This window comes from Aricia agestis, chromosome 21 (assembly GCF_905147365.1).
Source record: "Aricia agestis chromosome 21, ilAriAges1.1, whole genome shotgun sequence".
NCBI classification, from domain to species: Eukaryota; Metazoa; Arthropoda; class Insecta; order Lepidoptera; family Lycaenidae; genus Aricia; species Aricia agestis.
The window spans coordinates 3,897,326-3,918,402 of NC_056426.1; the positions used below are offsets into that span (position 1 = coordinate 3,897,326).

Genomic DNA, 21,077 nt, shown 5'->3' on the forward strand with positions numbered 1-21,077 from the left:
GGCCGGCAACGCACCTGCAGCTCTTCTGATGCTGCGAGTGTTCATGGGCGACGGAAGTTGCTTTCCATCAGGTGACCCGTCTGCTCGTTTGCCCCCTTATATTTTCATACAAAAAAACATAAATACGTGCAACATGTCGACACCTTGAACGTCATATCAGGATATTGATAGAAACGTTGTTAAACGTCGAACAAAACTTTTTCTTTACTGTCTATGCTGGTGCTGCTTATCTTGTGTCTGAAGTTTGTCAGCTTATTGATGTTGGTGAATCTTTACGAGAATATATCATTTTGTAGTTTTGTTACACTGAGGCTATATCAAAACTACATCAAACCAATATTCATCAAAAAAGAAGAATCGAGTCACTGACTACAAAAATATTCTTAAAAATAGAACATAAACCAGTGATAAGGTGGGGGCAAAAAGTTACCTTGATTATTCAACTCGGTGCATGCCCTCGCGAAGTCTTTCGTTGCTACCGTGGAGGTGCAGCTTGGCCGCCACCCCGGAGGTGGGGGCTGGCCGCTGGACGAGGATCTCTTATTCGACCCCCCAGAGCAATATCCCGAGCTGGCTGTGTCACAGCTCACGTTGACCGACTTCCTCGGACTCGCTTCCTTACTTGGACAGATGTCTCCTAAAGCTATCATCACTTCCCCACCTATATCAGCCTCCTCTGGACCGACTTCCGTAAAGGTACTGTAGTTTGGACTTATATCGGATGGTCTTCTGTCAGGGTGTAAGTAGTGGGAATGGTGAGCGCTATGCGATGTATGCTTTATATGGACAGAATTTAGCAGCACGTTGGACGATGTCCGTGTCAAGGCTTCCCTTTGACGCACTGCCTCTCGAAATATCTTGCAGTACATCGATATCATCACCAAACTCGGTATCCAGAAGGATACGCTCGACGATATGATGGAGTACACCATGTTGGTTTTGAATATGCACTCGTCTGGGTGAATTTTCCTGTACTGTCTATGCTCCTCTGTTGTGTACCATCCCATGAAGATTGGCACGAAGCTGATGAAGGCCGGCCAGAGCCACACGTTGGCGAGCATGAAGCAGACGGTTCTATGCGTCATGGTGACTGGATACTCCAGGGGACGGACGATAGCGTAGTACCTGTCCACGGAGATACAGCAGAGATGCAGTATAGATGCGCTGGAGAAGTAAACATCCAAGGAGTTGAATATATCACAGACGAGCGGACCAAATAACCAGGAGTCCGTCAATTCCGCGCTAGCGTTGAAAGTCATCGCGCATAACGCCACAAGCATATCCGCAACGGCGAGGCTGACGACATAGTAGTTGGTGATGACGCGGAGCTTCCTGTGGCGGTGGACAGAGATGATGACAAGCGCGTTGCCGAAGAGGGCGCCGAGGATGATGGTGATGAAGACCAGCCCCTTGAGGACGAGGGAGACGGTGTGCCAGGCGTCGGGCGCGGCGGGCGGCAATGTGGAGTGCAGCTCGTGTAACGCCTCCGTGCCGCGCCCGCGCCCCTCTACCTCGCCCCGCAGCGCGACATCTGGTGACAAGTGGAGGAATCAGTGCTGGATTATTCTGACACAAGAGTCTAGTAATAAGACGTTTGGGCGGGAGCTATTATTATCCAAAAATTAATTTTATAGGTTAATGGCTTCAATGTCATTCCCCGCGCTTACGCAAGATAAATACCATCAAAAATAGATCTGCGGGACTAAAATGGTCACATTTAGCAATTCCTCTCAATAAATTCAGCAAATGAATCGTCAAAACTGTCAAACTGACAAATGTCAAATTAGTACGAATTACTAGACATGAATTGCAAGCAAACTTGCATTTTGCGATAAAAAAAATGAATCATATTATGATTCATAATATGATTCTCCAAAGCAACCATTTTTGCCCCGCTGTTTGTTCAGCTAAAAATATTATATAATTTACTAGATGTCTTGAAAATCATGACACTTATAAACTTTCCCTGGATTTCCACGATTATTTCATGACTAAAATTAGCAAAATGGGTTCAGTCGTTTTCAAGTTGTAGCGAGATTAACAAAATTGATGATTATTTTTTATTTATTTATATATATTTTTTTTATATTTTTTATTTGAAATATACAAAACATAACATAATAATTTATAACATAACAAAAATTTATAACCGCGTAATACGCTTTACCAGTAACTTGCCGATATGAACGGATCTTTACATAAAATTTAATTAAGCGGCGCCCACACCATTAATACACGACCAATAAGCGTATTACATCGAGTGTTGGATTTCATTAATCCGATTAACAACGGTAATTATTCAACGTTTGTTATATGTAGATATTCGAATGTATCTACATACCTCAAGTTGTATTTGTAATGCCGGTTTGAATAGCATCGATTATTCAATAATATTATGAAAATGAACAGCTAAATGTAACAGCTAAACCGATTCCATATTTTTTGTTTTTTTTTTCCTAAAGTTAGTAAGAAGTTTGTAACAAAAATTCTAGCAAAAATTTTGGCCAATGAATTAATATACAATTAATGTCGTAACCAAGAAGATTAAATATAATAGAAGAATAAAGAAGATTGTCAAATTTTAAATTTAAAGTAAGTTAAGATGATGTAAGAAGAATGATACAAAATAATATAATAATAAGATGTACGTACATTAAACGTGCAAAATATTATTAATTATTATTATCCAGGACAAAATTTTATAAAATCCTGCATTACACATTCGAATAGATAGGTATATTGATAAAACATTTTTCGATCTATACATCATAATATTAATACGCGAACGAAAAACTTTGTAACCCTTTTGACGAAACGTAGGTGCATGAAATTTTGCACAGTTATAGTTTATATGGTGAAGGAGTGCATCGAACTAATATTATTTTGAAATTATGCTTTTATCATACATTTTTTTAACAAATAAAACATTACGCACACTACAACACACACACATGAGAAATGACAGATTTTTGAGTGACAAGCCTATACATACGAATTATACTCTTTTATTTATGGTTGAAGTCTGTTGACATCAATGTGACAAATTGAAAATGGATTATTGTTTTTTTTTTATTTAATTTTAGATACTATTAGACAATGCTTACACGGCCTGTCTGAGATCAGCTGAGTCCCAGAGACAAGAATTGAAAAAATATGATGATAAAGTTAATATTTTTTACAAAATATAGGTAGTAGGTAAGTAGGTAGTCCTAATGTCGTTGGAACTGAGGTCGAGTTTCGACCATTGGGCGATCTCTAGTTTTATAAAATCCTGCATTACACATTCGAATCTGGGGGCACATTTATCGATCTGTACATCATTATTATTATGACAAACTACTTGCAATTTAGAAAGTTTTATGCCCAATATTCGAAACGTGTTTATGATATCACAACAACATAAATAAAATAAACGTACTTGGTGCTTTTGGCATAAAACGCAATTAAATGATTTATATTTTCTTTGCCCTTGTATTTTATTGTGGTGTAAACTTTTCTTAAGGGTCGCTTATTCAAGTTTAAGGTCAGAGAATAAGACGGGAAGGATCTAATATAAACTAAAATTCGCACTTTAGATAAGTGAAACTTGGGTTGATATTATGTTGAATAATAATTTATTAATAAAGGAAAAGTTGGGCTCCTACAGTTTGGAGCCTTTGAAAATCTCTTCTTTACGGACTAGGGTTATTTTTGATCAAAAACCTCAGTGTTTATTAATTAGTAGAAGATTAATGCCCTTAATATACCTGAAATCCTCTCCTCAAAATATATTTATAACTAAAACTCAGGCATATTATGTTAATTTACGGAAGATCTTTAAAGAACCTTTGGAAAACTCTTCAGATATAAGGAAACTGGTTTATTTATAAACTTGAAAAGACTCGAAACAATATACCATTAGAACTTTATAACATTTAGATACAGATAAAAGTTGAATGACGCCGAATTAAGATTTGACCTCCAACCCCATTCCCATGGGTAAGTGTATAAAACGCTTAAGTAAGGATCTACATAAATTTAAATCTTATTATCTTTTGCTTTGAGATTTTCTTCTTAGTCTGTTTACCATGGTTATTTATATACGTTTCTTCGAGAGTATTCTAGAGCAGTGATTCTCTGTGTAATTGTGTAATGGTGAATTCAGAGGAAGACGCGACGCGCGGTACATGCATTTCTAAATATTATATCTTTAAACGAGCAATTCTTGTATATATATATATATATATACAAGAATTGCTCGTTTAAAGATATACGTTAGAGCCGATTCCGAGATTCCTATGTATATATATATATATATATATATATATATATATATATATATATATATATATATATATATATATATACATAGGAATCTCGGAATCGGCTCTAACGATTTTCATGAAATTTAGTATATAGGGGGTTTGGGGGGCGATAAATCGATCTATCGATCCAGCTAGGAATCATTTTCAGAAAATGTATTTTTATTCGTGTTTTATCGATAATCGATAAACTGAAAAATATGACTCTTCCTGACATCTATTGGCGAATAATAATACTATTTTGTAAGCAACTAATTGTTTTAACGACCAGCAGATGGCGTTATTAAGTAACACGAAGTCAATGAGTGTTTGCTATACCGAGCAAAGCTCGGTCATCCAGGTACTTTTTATTGAATTGACAGACTTCCCACACACATTCCGGTATACCTGCGCAGGCATACCTGCACAGGTGGACCTCTCCTAGACCGTAGCGTGTATGACAGCCATAATGCTTCAAATACAACTGATTTAACAAACCATTACAGTGACAAATCATACCGGGAAACTGATAATTCCAGGAGAATTTCCCTGGAATAATTCCTGAGATTGAAGAAATAACTTGATTCCCCGAGGAGTAAAATACAGCGAAGTGAAAACTTTACGATGAAACAACGAGTATGAAATGCTAGTTTCTAGTTTGACGTCTCTATTTATTTTTATTGAGCACTATGCAGCTTAAGCAGCAACGAGGCGAGGCACTTTATATTAAATCTAATGCTATCGTGAGTTGGACTAGAGTGACCGGCAGTTTTTTTACCGTTAATAATTAATTGATATTTTTACCGTTACCACCTTTAACAATAGATTATTAATATTGTGACTATATATTGAGATGTAAGCTTTCCTATATCTCAACTTGAATCAAATAGCACACGGTACGTACAAATCAAATTTTAAATCGGTTCAGCGATTTAGGAGATACATCGCGGACAAACCACGTGACACTTAATTTTTATACAGGTTGAACTCAAAAAAAAGCCGTCTTCATACCCATACAAATTGCCCAGATCGACAATTTGTATGGGTATGACGACAGATTTGCTGGGAACTCAAAAGAGTTCCCAGCATTGTTCTCATAGCAAAAAGTTGTTCATTTTGACGGGCTCATTTGATAGTTTTAAGGATAACGGTGTTCACCCGAACAACTGTATTTAAATATATTTAACGTTACAAACTTTCAGCTCCTATGCTTGTAGTTTCGCAGAGAACGTGTTAAAAGTACATTTTAGTTCGAAAAGTCCGAAAATCCTTAACACATTCGCGGCTTAAGATACTAAAAGAATTAGCGGCTACCGACGCCCGTCTTACACTTAATCCTAGCTTAAGTAAGACTTTAATCTAACTTTTTCCTTTCGACTTTCACTAACTTTGACTATGTTAGCTTGCTAGAGTAGATTCTTGTTTTAGACTTAGGGTTTTAGAGATAGAAAACAGAGATTTCAATTTAGATAGGCCTGTAGCTCTACCATAAGTTTAAAGCTATAGTATTTATCGATACTCGATACCCAATACGTTGCAAAATTTTACAGCGCCTCTAGCGGTCACTTGCGGAACTAAAATGGCCATACTAAAAATTTACGTAGTCGGTATCGAGGATCGACAAAAACTATAGCTTTAAACTCATGGTAGAGCTACAGGATGTATATTTACTAATACTAGAGATCTCGCAATGGTTGAAATTCGACCTTAGTTTCAACGTCATTAGGACGACTACCTATATTTTATAAAAAATATTGACTTTATCATTTTTTTTCAACTCTTGTCTCTGGGACTCAGCTGATCGAAGACTGGCCGTGTAAGCATTGTCTAATAGTATTAGATCCAATAAAAAAAACATAATCCATTTTCAATTTGTCAACTTGTTGTCAACAGACTTCAACCATAAATAAAAGAGTATAATTCGTATGTATAGGCTTGTCACTCAAAAATCTGTAATTTCTCATGTGTGTGTGTTGTAGTGTGTGTAATGTTTTATTTGTTAAAAAAATGTATGATAAAATCATAATTTCAAAATAATATTAGTTCGATGCACTCCTTCATCATAAAAACTATAACTGTGCAAAATTTCATGCACCTACGTTTCCCCATTTTTCGTAAAAAGGGTTACAAAGTTTTTCGTTCACGTATTAATATTATGATACTACCCAATAAATTACTTATGCGTGTTTAAAATATGAAATTGTTTTCTCTGCTTCCTGTTCAGGTTCAAACCGCTGAACCAATATTGATAAAATTTGGACACAATCCGTAAAATGTACGGTTCCCGTGAAAAAAGAATGACAGCACAAAAAAGTTAGGAACACAACGTAGTTTATACACTTTAGTTAAAATAAACAAAATATACTTAAAATAAACTTTTGTTTCTAATGTTACAGGTAGATACGTTTTCATATTGAAAATTTATCACTAAGGGTCAATTCAGACCGTAACGCGACGCGTAGATGCATTTCTAAATTTGTAATTGGCAGATTTCGTGAGCGTGAGTTTTGCAAATCTGTCAAATCCATACAAATTTAGAAATGCATCTACGCGTCGCGTTGCGGTCTGAATTGACCCTAACATTTAAAATGAAAGTTATTTAAACTCAAAGATCTATAAATTATTTGAATATTCTAGAAACGTTCTGCTTTAAAAAGTATCTTCTGGAATATTCTACAATCTTTACCTATTGACAGACGATTTAGCGTGCAAGCGAATTGCAGCTGGCGCGCTGCCAAGTGGTGCCAGAGATCTAAACCATTAGATGTGCCAATGGAAAAAAATGGCTGTCGCAAATACAGACATATAGAGCCAGCTTGGTTTCAGAGTTTAATTTTTGACTAGATGACCCCATGAACTTTGTGTAAGTGATTCAAATTTATATCCTAATTACCTTCCCTGGTCTTTCACGAATATTTCAAGACTAAAATTAGCCAAATCGGTTCAACCGTTCTCGAGATTTAGCGAGACTTACAAAATTAAAAATACATTTTTACTATTTTTACTTCTATAGAAGATATATAATTTATATTATACCAGTACTGACACGAAAATCTATTAATTAGCATTATGTTGCTTTGATATTTTATGGTATTGATGATGATACTGATTTTTCTAATTTTGCGTTTATGGTAAGTAACATTTTATTTTCTTGACGTTCATTTGAGTTTTATTAATTGAATATTGTAAGTTCTATTCCATCGAGATTACATGAAAATCACATAAAAACTATATTTTGATGCTATGAAACACAGAGAGAAATTTATCTCGTGACTGGATTTCAAAGCTAATATGCGGGTGTGAGGTACGACCCGCTTTGCTCAAAATATAAATACATATTTCAATAATTCATGTGAGTTGAACTAATTATTAATAATAAAAATATGCCCAACTCACATGAATTATTGAAATAATATGTATTTCTATTTCAAGTTAAATAACAAAACAATAAGACAAAACCATTGTTATCAGTATACATCATTTTATTTATGACTATTATTGAAATAATAGTCATTTATTTTCATCTTTATTTTGAGCAAGGCGGGTCGTACGGGCATATCTAGCGTTATAAGTCTTTGGTGTTGGCCAAATAAATAGCTCGTGTAGAGGTGGGCTTATACACCGGAAATTAAGGTCAACGTGTAGGCGTTATAACTTTATACGGAACGATTTCGTTCAGTTAAAGAAAATGTGAAGATGCACAATATAAAGTGTGATAAAATATAGTACGTTTAATAATATTATGGGCTTATTATAGATAATTATTATAGATGGGCTTATTTGACGACCTCTGTGGCTCAATTGGTTGAGTGTGTGGCAGCTCAAGCCGGGGGTCGCGGGTTCGAATCCTGCCGACGGAACAAAAAGTTTTTCAATGTTCCCGGGTCTGGATGTGTATTAAATTTGTGTATGATATAATAAAAATCTTAAATATATGTATAGTATAAAAGTATTAAATTAAATATATTTCCGTTGTCTGGTACCTGTAACACAAGTCCTTCAGGTACTTAGCACGGGGCAAGACTGACGTGGTGTGAAGCGTCCATAGATATTATTATTATTATTATTATTATAGACCGGGAGATGGTGACACAAAATTCTTGGACATTTGTACCGGTATGGCGGTCCTTCAAGGGTCTAATTACGTAAAGGCAAAAAGGAAAATGATGGTCATAGCGCTCGCACTGGCAGCCCAAACGCGTGGGCGTTAATCGAACGTGTCGGATAAATAACGAGTGTCGAACGATTTGTTCCACAAAAATGCTTGTATTTTCAGATAGTCGAAACAAATAAGTAGGCGGTAGTGTAATGCCATACTTCTCGGGTGTGACCAGCCCGCCCGCGCCATACCGACGCGAATACCTACATAAATTTAAATAAAACAATTCAACTATTTGTGCCAGGCTAATTTTTGCATAGCTAATCATCTTCGAGTAGCCATTCACGAAAATCACCTTGCCATACTTTTTCGACAATTCCCAATGGCCGCCACACCACTGCAAAGGAGTTTTTTTTTCGCTAAACGGTTTGTACCAGTATTGCATTTGAATTTAAATACTTCATACTGCTATCTTCTTCTATTTAATTTCGTTGCGGGTTCTAGGGCAGCTTTATGTCCCTCAGACTCCCTGAGATCATATTATTATCAAAGGGTTTTTGTGATTGGATACCGCTGTCGATCCTGGCGACACAGGAGACATAGTGGTGAGAATGTGTGGTGGGCTTAAAAAAATATTAAAGTTATTTACTTATTTTATTTTATTTATTTAAGTCAGGCATCTTGGCCCATATTATAAATACCTTATAGACTAACAGTAAACACGTATGTCGTATGTTCGAAAGTCTACCTCGGAACCTCCTGTGGACGACTCCAATCGGCCAGAACTCCTCCTTCTCGAAGGTCGGTAGATGATGCGTCGACTCTCACCACAAAGGAGCTAAAATTCATTTTGTGGTGGGACTCCATGGCCATATACTCCAATAAAGTTATTAAATCATCTTAATTACATATATCTTAATATATTATTTGTAAGATCATCCGTTGCAAGCTTGAAATAAATGGCCTTTATAATAATATAGGACCACTTTTTTCGAATATCCATGCTGTAAAATAATTTCCCTGTGTGACGATATTTAATCTTTTAAAGGACTCCAGCAGTATAATATATTATGTATTGAACATGAAAAAGGTTAATATAAACTTGAAAAATTAACGGATACAAAAATGCAGACCCCTTAATTTTCTTTTACTTTTATTTATCCTTGAAATAATAATTATTTACCAATAGTAGATTGTTGAACAAAATTACAGTGTTATTTTCATTTTTCCGATTACCCTCATAAATTATTAAAAGGGTTCTTGTGAACGTGAAAAACACAGAATACAAAATAACTCAGATCTCGCAAACATCCTGCAAAAAACGTAACTCGATTACGGAAAAGTTGTGTTTACGGGAAAGACCGTAATATTCCGTAAACGCGAAATGCGCCCAGTGAAACTCAATGAATAATTTCTTTACATAATATAATTTAGCTGAGCCACGTGGTTTATAAGAAAAAATAAATTGTGATATATTTATTTTTTCTTATAAAATATTGTGGTAGCCCAATGTATTCACACATAGGCTGCCATTTACCTCTAGCGTCTAGGGTATCGGTTCACCAGGCGCGGTCGCAGCCAAGTTTTGGAGGGGGTCATTCACTAGTCACTACACTAAAAATTTATCGCTGTTACAGGATAACTAGAAATTTCCTTTTATTATTTAGCAAGATTTTGAGATTTTTCAATTTGACCTTAGATTTTGGGGGGTCATGTCCCCCGCGACCCCCCCCTCTTTGGACCGCGCCTGCGATTAACGCAATGCAAAATTTTATTAAATTGGAATCTCGGAATCGGCTCCAACGATTTTCATGAAATTTAGTATATAGGAGGTTTCGGGGGCGATAAATCGATCTTGCTAGGAATCATTCTCAGAAAATGTCTTTTTATTCGTGTTTTATCGATAATCGATAAACTGAAAAATATGACTCTTCCTGACATCTATTGGCGAATAATAATACTATTATGTGAGCAACTAATTGTTTTAACGACCAGCAGATGGCGTTATTAAGTAACACGAAATCAATGAGTGTTTGCTATACCGAGCAAAGCTCGGTCATCCAGGTACTGAATAATTAAACAAATAAATCTTGAATCACTCTATCTATTAAAAATCGCATGAAAATCTGTTAGTCCGGTTAACGAATGACTCAAACGAGGGTATAGAGTGCGTGAGCGGGAACCTAAGCGATTTCTGCTGGAACTTATTCAGGGTGATTAGGGACAAAACATACTAAAAGTCCTGACGTCTAGGAGGTGAGCTGGAGGGAGAGGGGGGCGTTGACTAAGCTATGGCCTATGTGGTATAGGGACCCTATGTTAGTTCTTAATCTTTAACACTACACAGTAATCTTTAACTGATAGGGATATATAGCGGGAAGCGATTTTGTGTAATATTATCTGGTAATACAGTTTAATTTCCAGTAACCCAGCGTATACTCAGTGTAAGATAACCACGGATTTGTATTAGCTCCGTGAACCTAATCTTAACTCTCAGCTACGATGAAAATATGATAATATTATTCATGGAATTTTGTACTTTACATTTTATTGATTCGTATTCTTACAGATTCGAGCATTTCCATTGAGGCGAAATTGCCGTGTCTTAGGTTAGTGCTAACACATACACACTTTGTTTTGTTACGCCTGAGCCCCCAGACCAGTGGTTCCAAAACTTATTTTGTCTACATCCCACTTTGAGAACAAATAATGTTTTAGCGCCCTTTCGCGCTTTTAGCGCACCGTTTCAATTTAAAATGCATTCGGATAAAACACCGCCAAGCTTCTACAAAACGCCCTCATTTTTTTCTGGGCCCCACACCGCCCTTTAGACCTTCAGCGCCCACTAGGGGGCGTTATCGCTTTGGGAAAGGCTGCCCTAGACAGACGTTTTTTTTATCGCTTAGATATAATCCTGAATCGCCGATCAAAAATAAAGTCTACCTTTGACTCACGGAGAGACGGTCAAACTTATTTTACACCCCTATTTTTGGTCCAGGGGTTAAAAAATTAAAGGGGTTAAAAAATAAAACTTAAACAGAAATATATATTAGTTAGTTAACTGTAATTAACTGAAGATTCGTGTGTCTGTCAAATTCTTTATTAAATTGATGTTTAATCATTTTTAGGGTTCCGTACCCAAAGGGTGGGTCCCGTTTTACCCTTTGGGTACGGAACCCTAAAAATATAAGCTTTGATGTCTGTCCGTCTGTCTGTCTGTCTTTCTGTCTGTCTGTATGTATGTCTGTCTGTCTTCAGGCTGTAACTCAATAACCGCTACAGCAAGACTTCTGAAATTTTCATAAATTAGGAATTTATGTTGCCGCTATAACATGAAATACTAGAAACAAAATAAAATTAATATTTAAGGGGGGCTTCCATACAATAAACATAATGGCCTTTTTTTGCTCATAATCAATAATGGCAACTGCTAGGTATTTGAAATTTTCATAAAGTCCTTAGTTACATAACTTCTTTAATAATAAATAATAATATTTATATAAAATAAAAATTCAAGGGGGCTCCCATACAAAAACACGATTTTGGGTTTATTTTTCCTCTACGGTACGGAACCTTTCGCGCGCGAGTACGACTCGCACTTGGCCAATTTTTTAATGTCTGCGGACTGCGACTGAAGGATATAAAAGATACTGCATTATAACAGCAGCAGCTCTTAATTAGTTATTTATATAATTGTAGAGTTATAACACACAATATGCACACCATAAAGTATTATTTATTTCCATTACTTTGTTAAAGGATAGCTGATATTAGATAGGCGATATAATATAATAATAGCCCCCACACCGGTTTCGGTGACGGTGGCCGGTTTCATGGAAACCAGGCCAGCTACCTGATTTTATAGTGCCCAAGTGTGTGCGCAGTACACAAGAGCACTCTCTATGCCTTTACTCTCATGACCCAGTGGGACGGAAGACGACCGGCCAGAGATCGGGCGCCGGACGGACTTATTACATGCCCATCCGACGCATGGAACATATTACTTGTCAGATAGTCAGGTGATCAGCCTGCACTGTCCTAACCAAACTTGGAAATAACATGTTCCCAACGCGGGAGTCGAACCCACGACCTCCGAGTCAAGAGCCGCGCTCTATTATACCACTAGACCACAGAGGCGTTAGATAGAGTTAAAAGGCACTGCATTATAACTTTATCAGTTATCACATAACTATTGTAGCTAACCGATGCGACTGGCGGCTGTCCAAGCCGGTTAACCTTGAACCTTCAATCAATAAGCTATTTTGAGGTTTGACCCTAAACAAAAACCTTTTTAACCCTTCACGAAACGTGATTAAAATGTGGGGGCAACAAGTCTCTGTGGCATACTAAATTCCCAGATGCTAACTAATAGGCACTGTTAAGCATTTGTGGGTTAACCCACAAAAAATTGCTAATATTTTTAAATGCGAAAGTGTGCCTATCTGTCTGTCTGTATGTCTGTCTGTCCTCCTCAAGCTCAAACAACTATTACCCAATTTTGCAGAAATTTGATTCCAACTTTGAGTCCCCGGAATGCACTTATGAAACATGATGTCCCGGAAAATATACGGTTTCCTGGCAATATACGGTCTTGGCACAACGGAGTTGCAGGCGTTATCTAGAAGTAACTAGCTGTCCCGGCAAATGTTGTTTTGCGATAAAATGATTTTCCCTTCGTGCTTTTCTCTTGAAGTTTTTTCTAATATTTTTTTCTATAGACTTCACGGAGCCCGAGACCTTTCCAACGAATGCAAAACCGTGGAAATCGGTTTGTGTGTTCTGGAGTTAGAGCGTCAGGAAGGAAAACCCGACTTATTTTTATATAATAGAAATACAGTAAAATTTTCAATCTTTCATATTCTCAGCGTTGCATTTCAGTAAATAGCTACCAGTGCCGGTGACCTAACTATCAGTGGCGGTTTTAGCGTTACTAAAAGCATTACTTACCAAAAAAGGCGCCCCCTGTTTTTGTTTTCCATAGGGTCAATTCGGACCGCAACGCGACGCATAGATGCATTTCTAAATTTGTATGGATTTGATAGATTTGCAAGACGTCTCACGCACTTGAAGTCTGTCAATTCAGTACTTTAGAAGTGCATCTACGCGTCGCGTTGCAGTCTGAATTGACCCAGGCGCCCTGGGCGGACGCTAATTGATAGATTTTGATTGCAAATCTGTCAAATCCATACAAATTTAGAAATGCATCTACGCGTAGCGTTGCGATCTGGATTGACCCAGGCGCCCTAATTGATAGATTTTGATTGCGTGAGACGTCTTGCAAGTCTGTCAAATCCATAGAAATTTAGAAATGCATCTACGCGTCGCGTTGCGGTCTGAATTGACCCTAACGCTGCTATTGTTAACTACAGAATAATCATCTACACGACCCAGAAGTTAGGTCCTAGATAGTGTTCCTAAAACAAACATAGATCGATGGCCGAAGTTAGTCCATCTACATTCTAGACTCGTTCTAGGTCTCATGAAATATTCATTTTTGATTTCATGAATATATTCCAAGAAAACAATTGCTCGCGTTTCTATGAATTTTGATCAAAGTGTAAATAAAAATCGGCCAAGTGTCGAGTCAGAATCGCTCACGAAGGGTTCCGTATCATTTGTTGATTTTCAGCAAATTTTGCAAGCAAATCTGTCGGCTGGGCTTAACATTATCAGACCAAATTCCATGAGTCCGCCATTTTTATGATTTAACAACTGACCCGGTGAACTTCATAACACTGCCCTTCTTAAATAAACCTTCCCTGGATTTCCACAAATATTTCAAGACTAGAATTAGCCAAATCGGTTCAGCCGTTCTCGAGTTTTAGCGTTTTTTATTCGAACTCGCGACCACAGCATGCATAACAAATTGCTAATCGATTTTGCCGAATGCCTTAAGTTGGATTTATATGCATCCGCTAGAACGCGCGGTTTGGCGACCCTACCGCGAGCAATCAGCAATCACAAGCAATCGTACTATGAAAATGACAGCACGATCTCGCCGTTATTTAAATAAATCGTTACATGCATATTTTGCTTGTAATCTCGCGGTGTAGCGGCCGAACCGCTTGTTCGAGCGGACGCAGATAAAGCCTTGTGGTCTTACTACAAAAGATTTAAACACCCGTTAAACAGTTGATTAGAGAAAAATTCAGTACCAAATGATCTCCAAACAACTGATGTTTAGGGTGCGTTTCCACTGACGCGGAGCGGAGAGTCAATTCGGCACCGGTAAGCTCCGCTCCGTGTCAGTGGAAACGCGGCCTTAATCTTTTGTTGTAAGACCGTTAGTGTCAACGCCTAGCCGAAGATATGCGGCCGAAGTTCGGCATGGTTACGCCTGCAATGTATTTTTAATCACGGGTGACACGCCATGCCGAAATTACGTCGCGTATGTTGTATGCGTAGCGCATTGCTAACGTAATCATGCCGAACTTCGGCCGCGTGTTTTCGGCCTAGTGTTTAGACACTTAGGTATTCGCCAAAATCGATTAGCAATTTGTTATGCGCGTCACGCTGTGTTCGCGGGTTCGGCTCGGGGTCCGGTTTTCGGGTCGTAGATTTTCCTCAATAAACCGAGAAAAACGCGCAAAATATACAACACATTATCACATAGAACGCCATTTCCTTTTTATAGATCTGAAGATAAAAAGATAGTAATAGATACTAGGCGTTGTCCGCAACAAAATAAGTTTATTGTGTGGAGACCGTACGTTTTTAAGCAACAAAAAAAAAACACACATTTAAGTATCCATATTCGACTTAAAGTATAATTAAATTCGGTTCGGTGGTTTTAGAGCAAGGAGGTGACAAATAGACAGACAGAAACTCATGCGGATTTATCATATTATAGAATTAAGGTACAATTAACCTTTTTTAAAAACACAACCCTCCTTTTCCCAATTGCAGTTGGATGAAAAGCAGCTCTGGTTTAACTAGTTAAATAGTTTGATGCTTAACTTTGGTGAGCATAAAGTATAATATATAACTGCATGATAACTACTGTGAAGTTTAATGTAATAGCTTAGTTAAGTCCTACTTAAGATTAATTAAGAGCTGCATAATTTTAAAGTCGGCTTAAGCGGCTAGTACACTATTTTCTAGTGCAGGGTTTCTCAAACTTTCAGCTCCACGAACCCGAACCCTTGTTACATTTTCCAGGTGACAGCGAACCCCTTAATACACATGAAATAACCCAAATATATATATATATATATATATATATATATATATATATATATATGTGTGTGTAATGTGATGGGTGTGCTCGTTTCATGTCGCAAATGGATTCAATGTTAGGAGTAATTTTGGATAATTTTAACCTTCATTCCGACTCGGTATCAAGTCGAATTCTATATTTAGTTTAAATCATGACTAGGTGCCACTCTCACATAGGTATGTTGTAACAAAGGGTAAAAAGAAATTCACCGCTTTGCAGTTCGGAATAATCTGCCTGTCTAGCTGCCCAAAAACCTATCAAAGACATGCAGATAGGTTATTGGGTCTCGGGCCTTTTAAAATCAGCTTCACTTCACAATCAGAGTTTTATTCACGGACATTTCTAATAATGACTCTTGTTGCCACCATTACGTAAATCTTGTCGCGAACAGCAACAACGGAACAACAGGGGGTTGATAAATGGCGAACCCCTAGGAGTTCGCGTACCGCACTTTAAGAAACTCTGTTTTAGTGGACAAGACGTGGCTAAAAGTTTGTCTAAGCAAGGGTTAAATCAGACCGCAACGTGACGCGTAGATGCATTTCTAAATTTGTATGGATTTGACAGATTTCAATTGCGTGAAACGTCTTGCAAATCTGTCAATTCAGTATTTAGAAATACGCGTCATGAATCGTTCTGAATCGACCCTGACGTGGCCACGACCGTGTTATTGGTACAGTAAGGTTCAATTTACTTTGTAACGTTGCGAGGTGTTGCTCATTTTTAAATGAGCCATTTAAATTTGGAACAGACGACCGGCAAGTCTGTCAATTCAATTTATATTTTCTTGGATAGTAAATAAAATGAAGTTTCATTAAAAATGCATCGCATTGCATGCAGGAATGAACAGGTCAACATAGTCGGACTAGTCCAGAGGAATAAACAGGCCAATATTATGTGCGAGTTTCTTCAAAATATTTTCCTTCACCGTCCCACTCGCACTATGTACTTGAGATCTGAAAATATTTTATTGGTTCACGCCTCCTGGAACCGAGCCTACACCCTCAAGGGTAAATTCAGACCGCAACGCGACGTATAGATGCATTTCTTTTGTACTGAATTGAGATAATTCGTAAGCGTGAGACGTCTTGCAAATCTGTCAAATCCATACAAATTTAGAAATGCATCCATGTGAACCAAAGGTCTACCCACTAGGCCAGGGACGTTCCAAAGTGGGAAGTAACATAATATTTTAGTCTCTTAAACAGTCTCTCGAAACAAGTTATCTATATTCTATATATTTTTTTTTATATATAAAAATCAAAGGTGACTGACTGATTGACATAGTGATCTATCAACGCACAGCCCAAACCACTGGATGGATCGGGCTGAAATTTGGCATGCAGGTAGATGTTATGACGTAGGCATCCGCTAAGAAAGGATTTTGATAAATTCCAATCCCAAGGGGTTCAAATGGGGGACGAAAGTTTGTATATAATAATACTTCTTAACGCGAGCGAAGCCGCGGGCAAAAGCTCGTTTTAATATATTTTTAGTCTCAAAACAACAGTCTCTCGAAACAACTTATGTGCCATTATGAAACTATTATGTGATAAAGGCACAGAATGGCACGCCCGCGCCACTTACAAGTTTCATTGAGAGAGTTAAGGGCAAGGCTACAACTGCACGCGAAGCCGCTCTCTTGAACATGAAATATTAGAGCGCGTATAGCTTTGATCGTAGATTTCAGTTTTATTCTTGAACTAGTTGATGCCCGCAACTCCTCGGGAATCGTACACTTTTTCGGGATGAAGTATCCTATGTCCTTTTCCGGACTCAAATTAATTTTCTTTGTACCTTGGAGAATGAATAAAGTGGTCCCCACCACTAACGAGACCCATATTGACTTATTGTCCATTAAATATAGAGTAACTTTCATTATGAGACAAATTAAAAATAAGCTATCAGTAAAAAGTTATGACCATACGAAAAATATTTTTTAAGTGAAAATATTCAGTCAAAATCACAAATCAAAATTGTTTTATTTCTGAATAAATTTAAAATAAATGTTTTCAGAATGTCCTACATGATGCCTACCACCGGTTCGGGAACTAACCCGGCGAGAAGAACCGGCGTAAGAAACTCGCAGTATTGATTTTGATATTCATCTATTTCAGTAAAAACCTGACATAACATAGATTGAGTAGTTAAAAAGTGCAATGGATCATATTATTAATACTATTTTATGTAATAAAATGCTAGAAAACTTTTTCATTCCGTCATAACTTTTTACTAACAGGATATTTTTGGTTGCTGTCCAGTAATAATGATTCCGTATTTATCAGACCGTTACATAAGTGTTATTGGTTGTGGACATTTGCTCAAAACTCAATACATTTTTATTACATCTACAATATTTTTCATACAAAATAGTAAACACGACTTTTTATTCAGCCATTACTTTTCACTGACAGGGTATTTTCGATTGCGGTCTGGTTATAATAATTCAGTATTCAGTAGCCAAATTTACTATATAGGTCTCGTTAGTGGTGGAAATTTGGACCAGACTCCATACAATTAAAAACATACTCTTTTCAACAAAAAATTTGGCGGTTTTTGCGTGTAGAGGTAACAGACAGACAGACACCGGCGTGAAACAGCGCTTGCGCTGTGTTTCGCCGAGTGAGTGAATTTACCGGAGGCCCAATCCCCTACCCCATTCCCTTCCCTACCCTCCCCTATTCCCTTCCCTTCCCTACCCTCCCCTACCCTATTCCCTCTTAAAAGGCCGGCAACGCACTTGCAACTCTTCTGATGCTGCGAGTGTCCATGAGCGACGGAAGTTGCTTTCCATCAGGTGACCCGTTTGCTCGTTTGCCCCCTTATTTCATTAAAAAAAAAAAGACATACTTGCGCATTTATAATTTTAGTATTGAAGATGGATTAACAATTTCAACATACTGTTACGTGCCAGGGGGCGCGGATTTTGAGAGAAAGACCTGGTGACTCTCTTGAAGACTTTATTAACACCGCACTAAGCACTAGGTCACAACACTTAGCACTAAGTTCAAACACTAATCACTAGGTCCAATCACTAAGCACTATCACTGTCCTAGGTCGTAGCCAAGTCGCAGGTTTCACTGGTTCACTCACTATTGATCACTTGTTGTCGCCTCGAAGATCGCTCAGATCGAACTGAACTGCCGGGCCTGCCTGCGGCTTTTTATATGGCGAGACGAATTCCAGACAGTTCCCGATTCACGTAAACAAGTAAACAACCGTGGGAACTTTCTAGGAGGCTCGAGCATGTACCACAATAAAAATAAACAACTAAACACGTAAACACGTAAACAAAATAAACAGGTAAACACGTAAACAAAATGTTGGACTTTTCTAGAAGGTTCGAGTATGTACTTGCGCACCTCATGCCATGTAGTATTGAGTAGGGGATTTATGTTGCCTGTGCTCCCTCGGTAAGTTTCGCTGGTATGTCGCTAGATGACACCACATGTCCGTATACCATGTACCGTAACAATACAAACACTTGAATAACTTTACCCTATTTTTGTCGAAATCGGCTAATTATTATAGAAGCTTGTATTATATCTATAATATTATATCGCTAGTATAGAAGCGGGCGAAAAGTTCACCCTTGTGGAAGTCGTTAATGTGAAGGCCTGACTAAATCAATGTCAAAGAAAATCCTTGAATATTGATCGAATATTATAGTTACGACTTATGGCTGCTTCACACGCTCAAATGTGTAACAAATATTAGAAATGCGAAAGTGAGTAACGTGAAGAGATAAAAAACAAACATATTTTGACATATTTATTTGAAGCTGTATCTCTGTTACCTGCTTACCATTAAAGTGCTTTTTTTATGAAATAAGGGGGCAAACGAGCAAACGGGTCACCTGATGGAAAGCAACTTCCGTTGCCCATGGACACTCGCAGCATCAGAAGAGCTGCAGGTGCGTTGCCGGCCTTTTAAGAGGAAATAGGGTAATAGGGGAGGGTAGGGATGGGAAGGGAAGGGAACAGGGGAGGGTAGGGAAGGGAAAAGGGTAGGGAATTGGGCCTCCGGTAAACTCACTCACTCGCCGAAACACAGCGCAAGCGCTGTTTCACGCCGGTTTTCTGTGAGAACGTGGCATTTCTCCGGTCGAGCCGGCCCATTCGTGCCGAAGCATGGCTCTCCCACTTATAAAACCGACTTAGATTAAATTTGATATGTTACTTTGGTAATGGTTGTATAAATTGTGGTTTGGTATGTTACATGGTAATTAATATGGTATGATATTGTATAATTTACGGTAATTCTCTGATTAACAGTGTAGACTACTAGATTTTGCCTGCGGCTTCGCTCGCGTTACAAAGTATTATTATATACTATTTTATCCCTTTAGGGGTGGAATTTATCAAAATCCTTTCTTAGCGGATGCCTACGTCATAACATCTACCTGCATGTCAAATTTCAGCCCGATCCATCCAGTGGTTTGGGCTGTGCGTTGATAGATCACTATGTCAGTCAGTCAGTCAGTTAGTCACCTTTGAGTTATAGATGGAAGTATAGAGTATCATGTGATAGTAGGTCACACTGTGTGACAATACTGTAGGGTCTGTATTGTACATATGACGTGTTCCTTATAATATTACCACAGACTGTGAAAGTAGAAGCGCTGAAAAAGCTATAATTTTATTTTTATTTATTTATTTAAATCAGGCTACGTAGGCCCATACAATATATACCTTAATGACTTACATACATAAAAATTATATAATGATGAAAAATGTGCGAAGTGAAAAAAATATACAGGTATGAGACTGATAATAATAGCTAAATAATTAGATTACCACTCTCTTGCCTCACGACAAAAATAGCTAAAAGCCGAGCTTTGTGAGAGCTCGCGTCGTCACTCCTTGACTTTCTGATCACACATCTACATATAAAAAAAAAATTACTATGTTAAAGTACAAATCAATAGGCGTGATAGTTTCTCCGTAAAGTGTACCATAAAATGTACAGGTTTAATGGGATATACTACGTCTCGCTTCTCTCGCTCTGATTAGGTATTTTCCGTCTCAATCATTCTTCATTCACCTGTCAATTTTCTCAATTAATTGGTCCAAATTATTGGAGCGTCTGTAACCGTTATTATAGATTTTTACACCCACGGGAATTTAGTCCGTAATAATTATGCAAATGCCAATCTAAATATTTAACGAATTTTTTTTTCATGTTATTAACCATTAATCAACGTAAAATGATTGCCTTGTTAAAATAAAAAATTAGTTTTGTGAAAAATTGTGTTGAGTAGCGCCGACAATTTTTGGTGCCGTTATTTTTTGATGATTATAAAATGGCCAAGTTTCTTCAATTTCTGTTTATAAATTCGTTTTAGCACCTCAAGCGTGAAGAGGTTACAGAAAAACACAAAATGCATGGAGAGGTAACAGACAGACACATTCGCATTTATAATATTAAGAGGATACACCAGGGGCGAGAGAAATTCGAAATAGGTATTTTGAAAATGTATTGC

At 37.5% G+C, this 21,077-nt stretch overlaps 1 protein-coding gene across 1 annotated transcript in view; it reads right to left on the bottom strand.

The window, feature by feature from the left end:
* Positions 1 to 21,077, bottom strand: part of LOC121737878 (octopamine receptor beta-3R-like) — a 70,302-nt gene that overhangs the window by 17,282 nt on the left and 31,943 nt on the right. Inside the window, exon 3 of the mRNA XM_042129611.1 lies at positions 431 to 1,531. Within this exon, the coding sequence (XP_041985545.1) occupies positions 431 to 1,531 (1,101 nt within the window). The remainder of the gene's footprint in view (positions 1 to 430; positions 1,532 to 21,077) is intronic.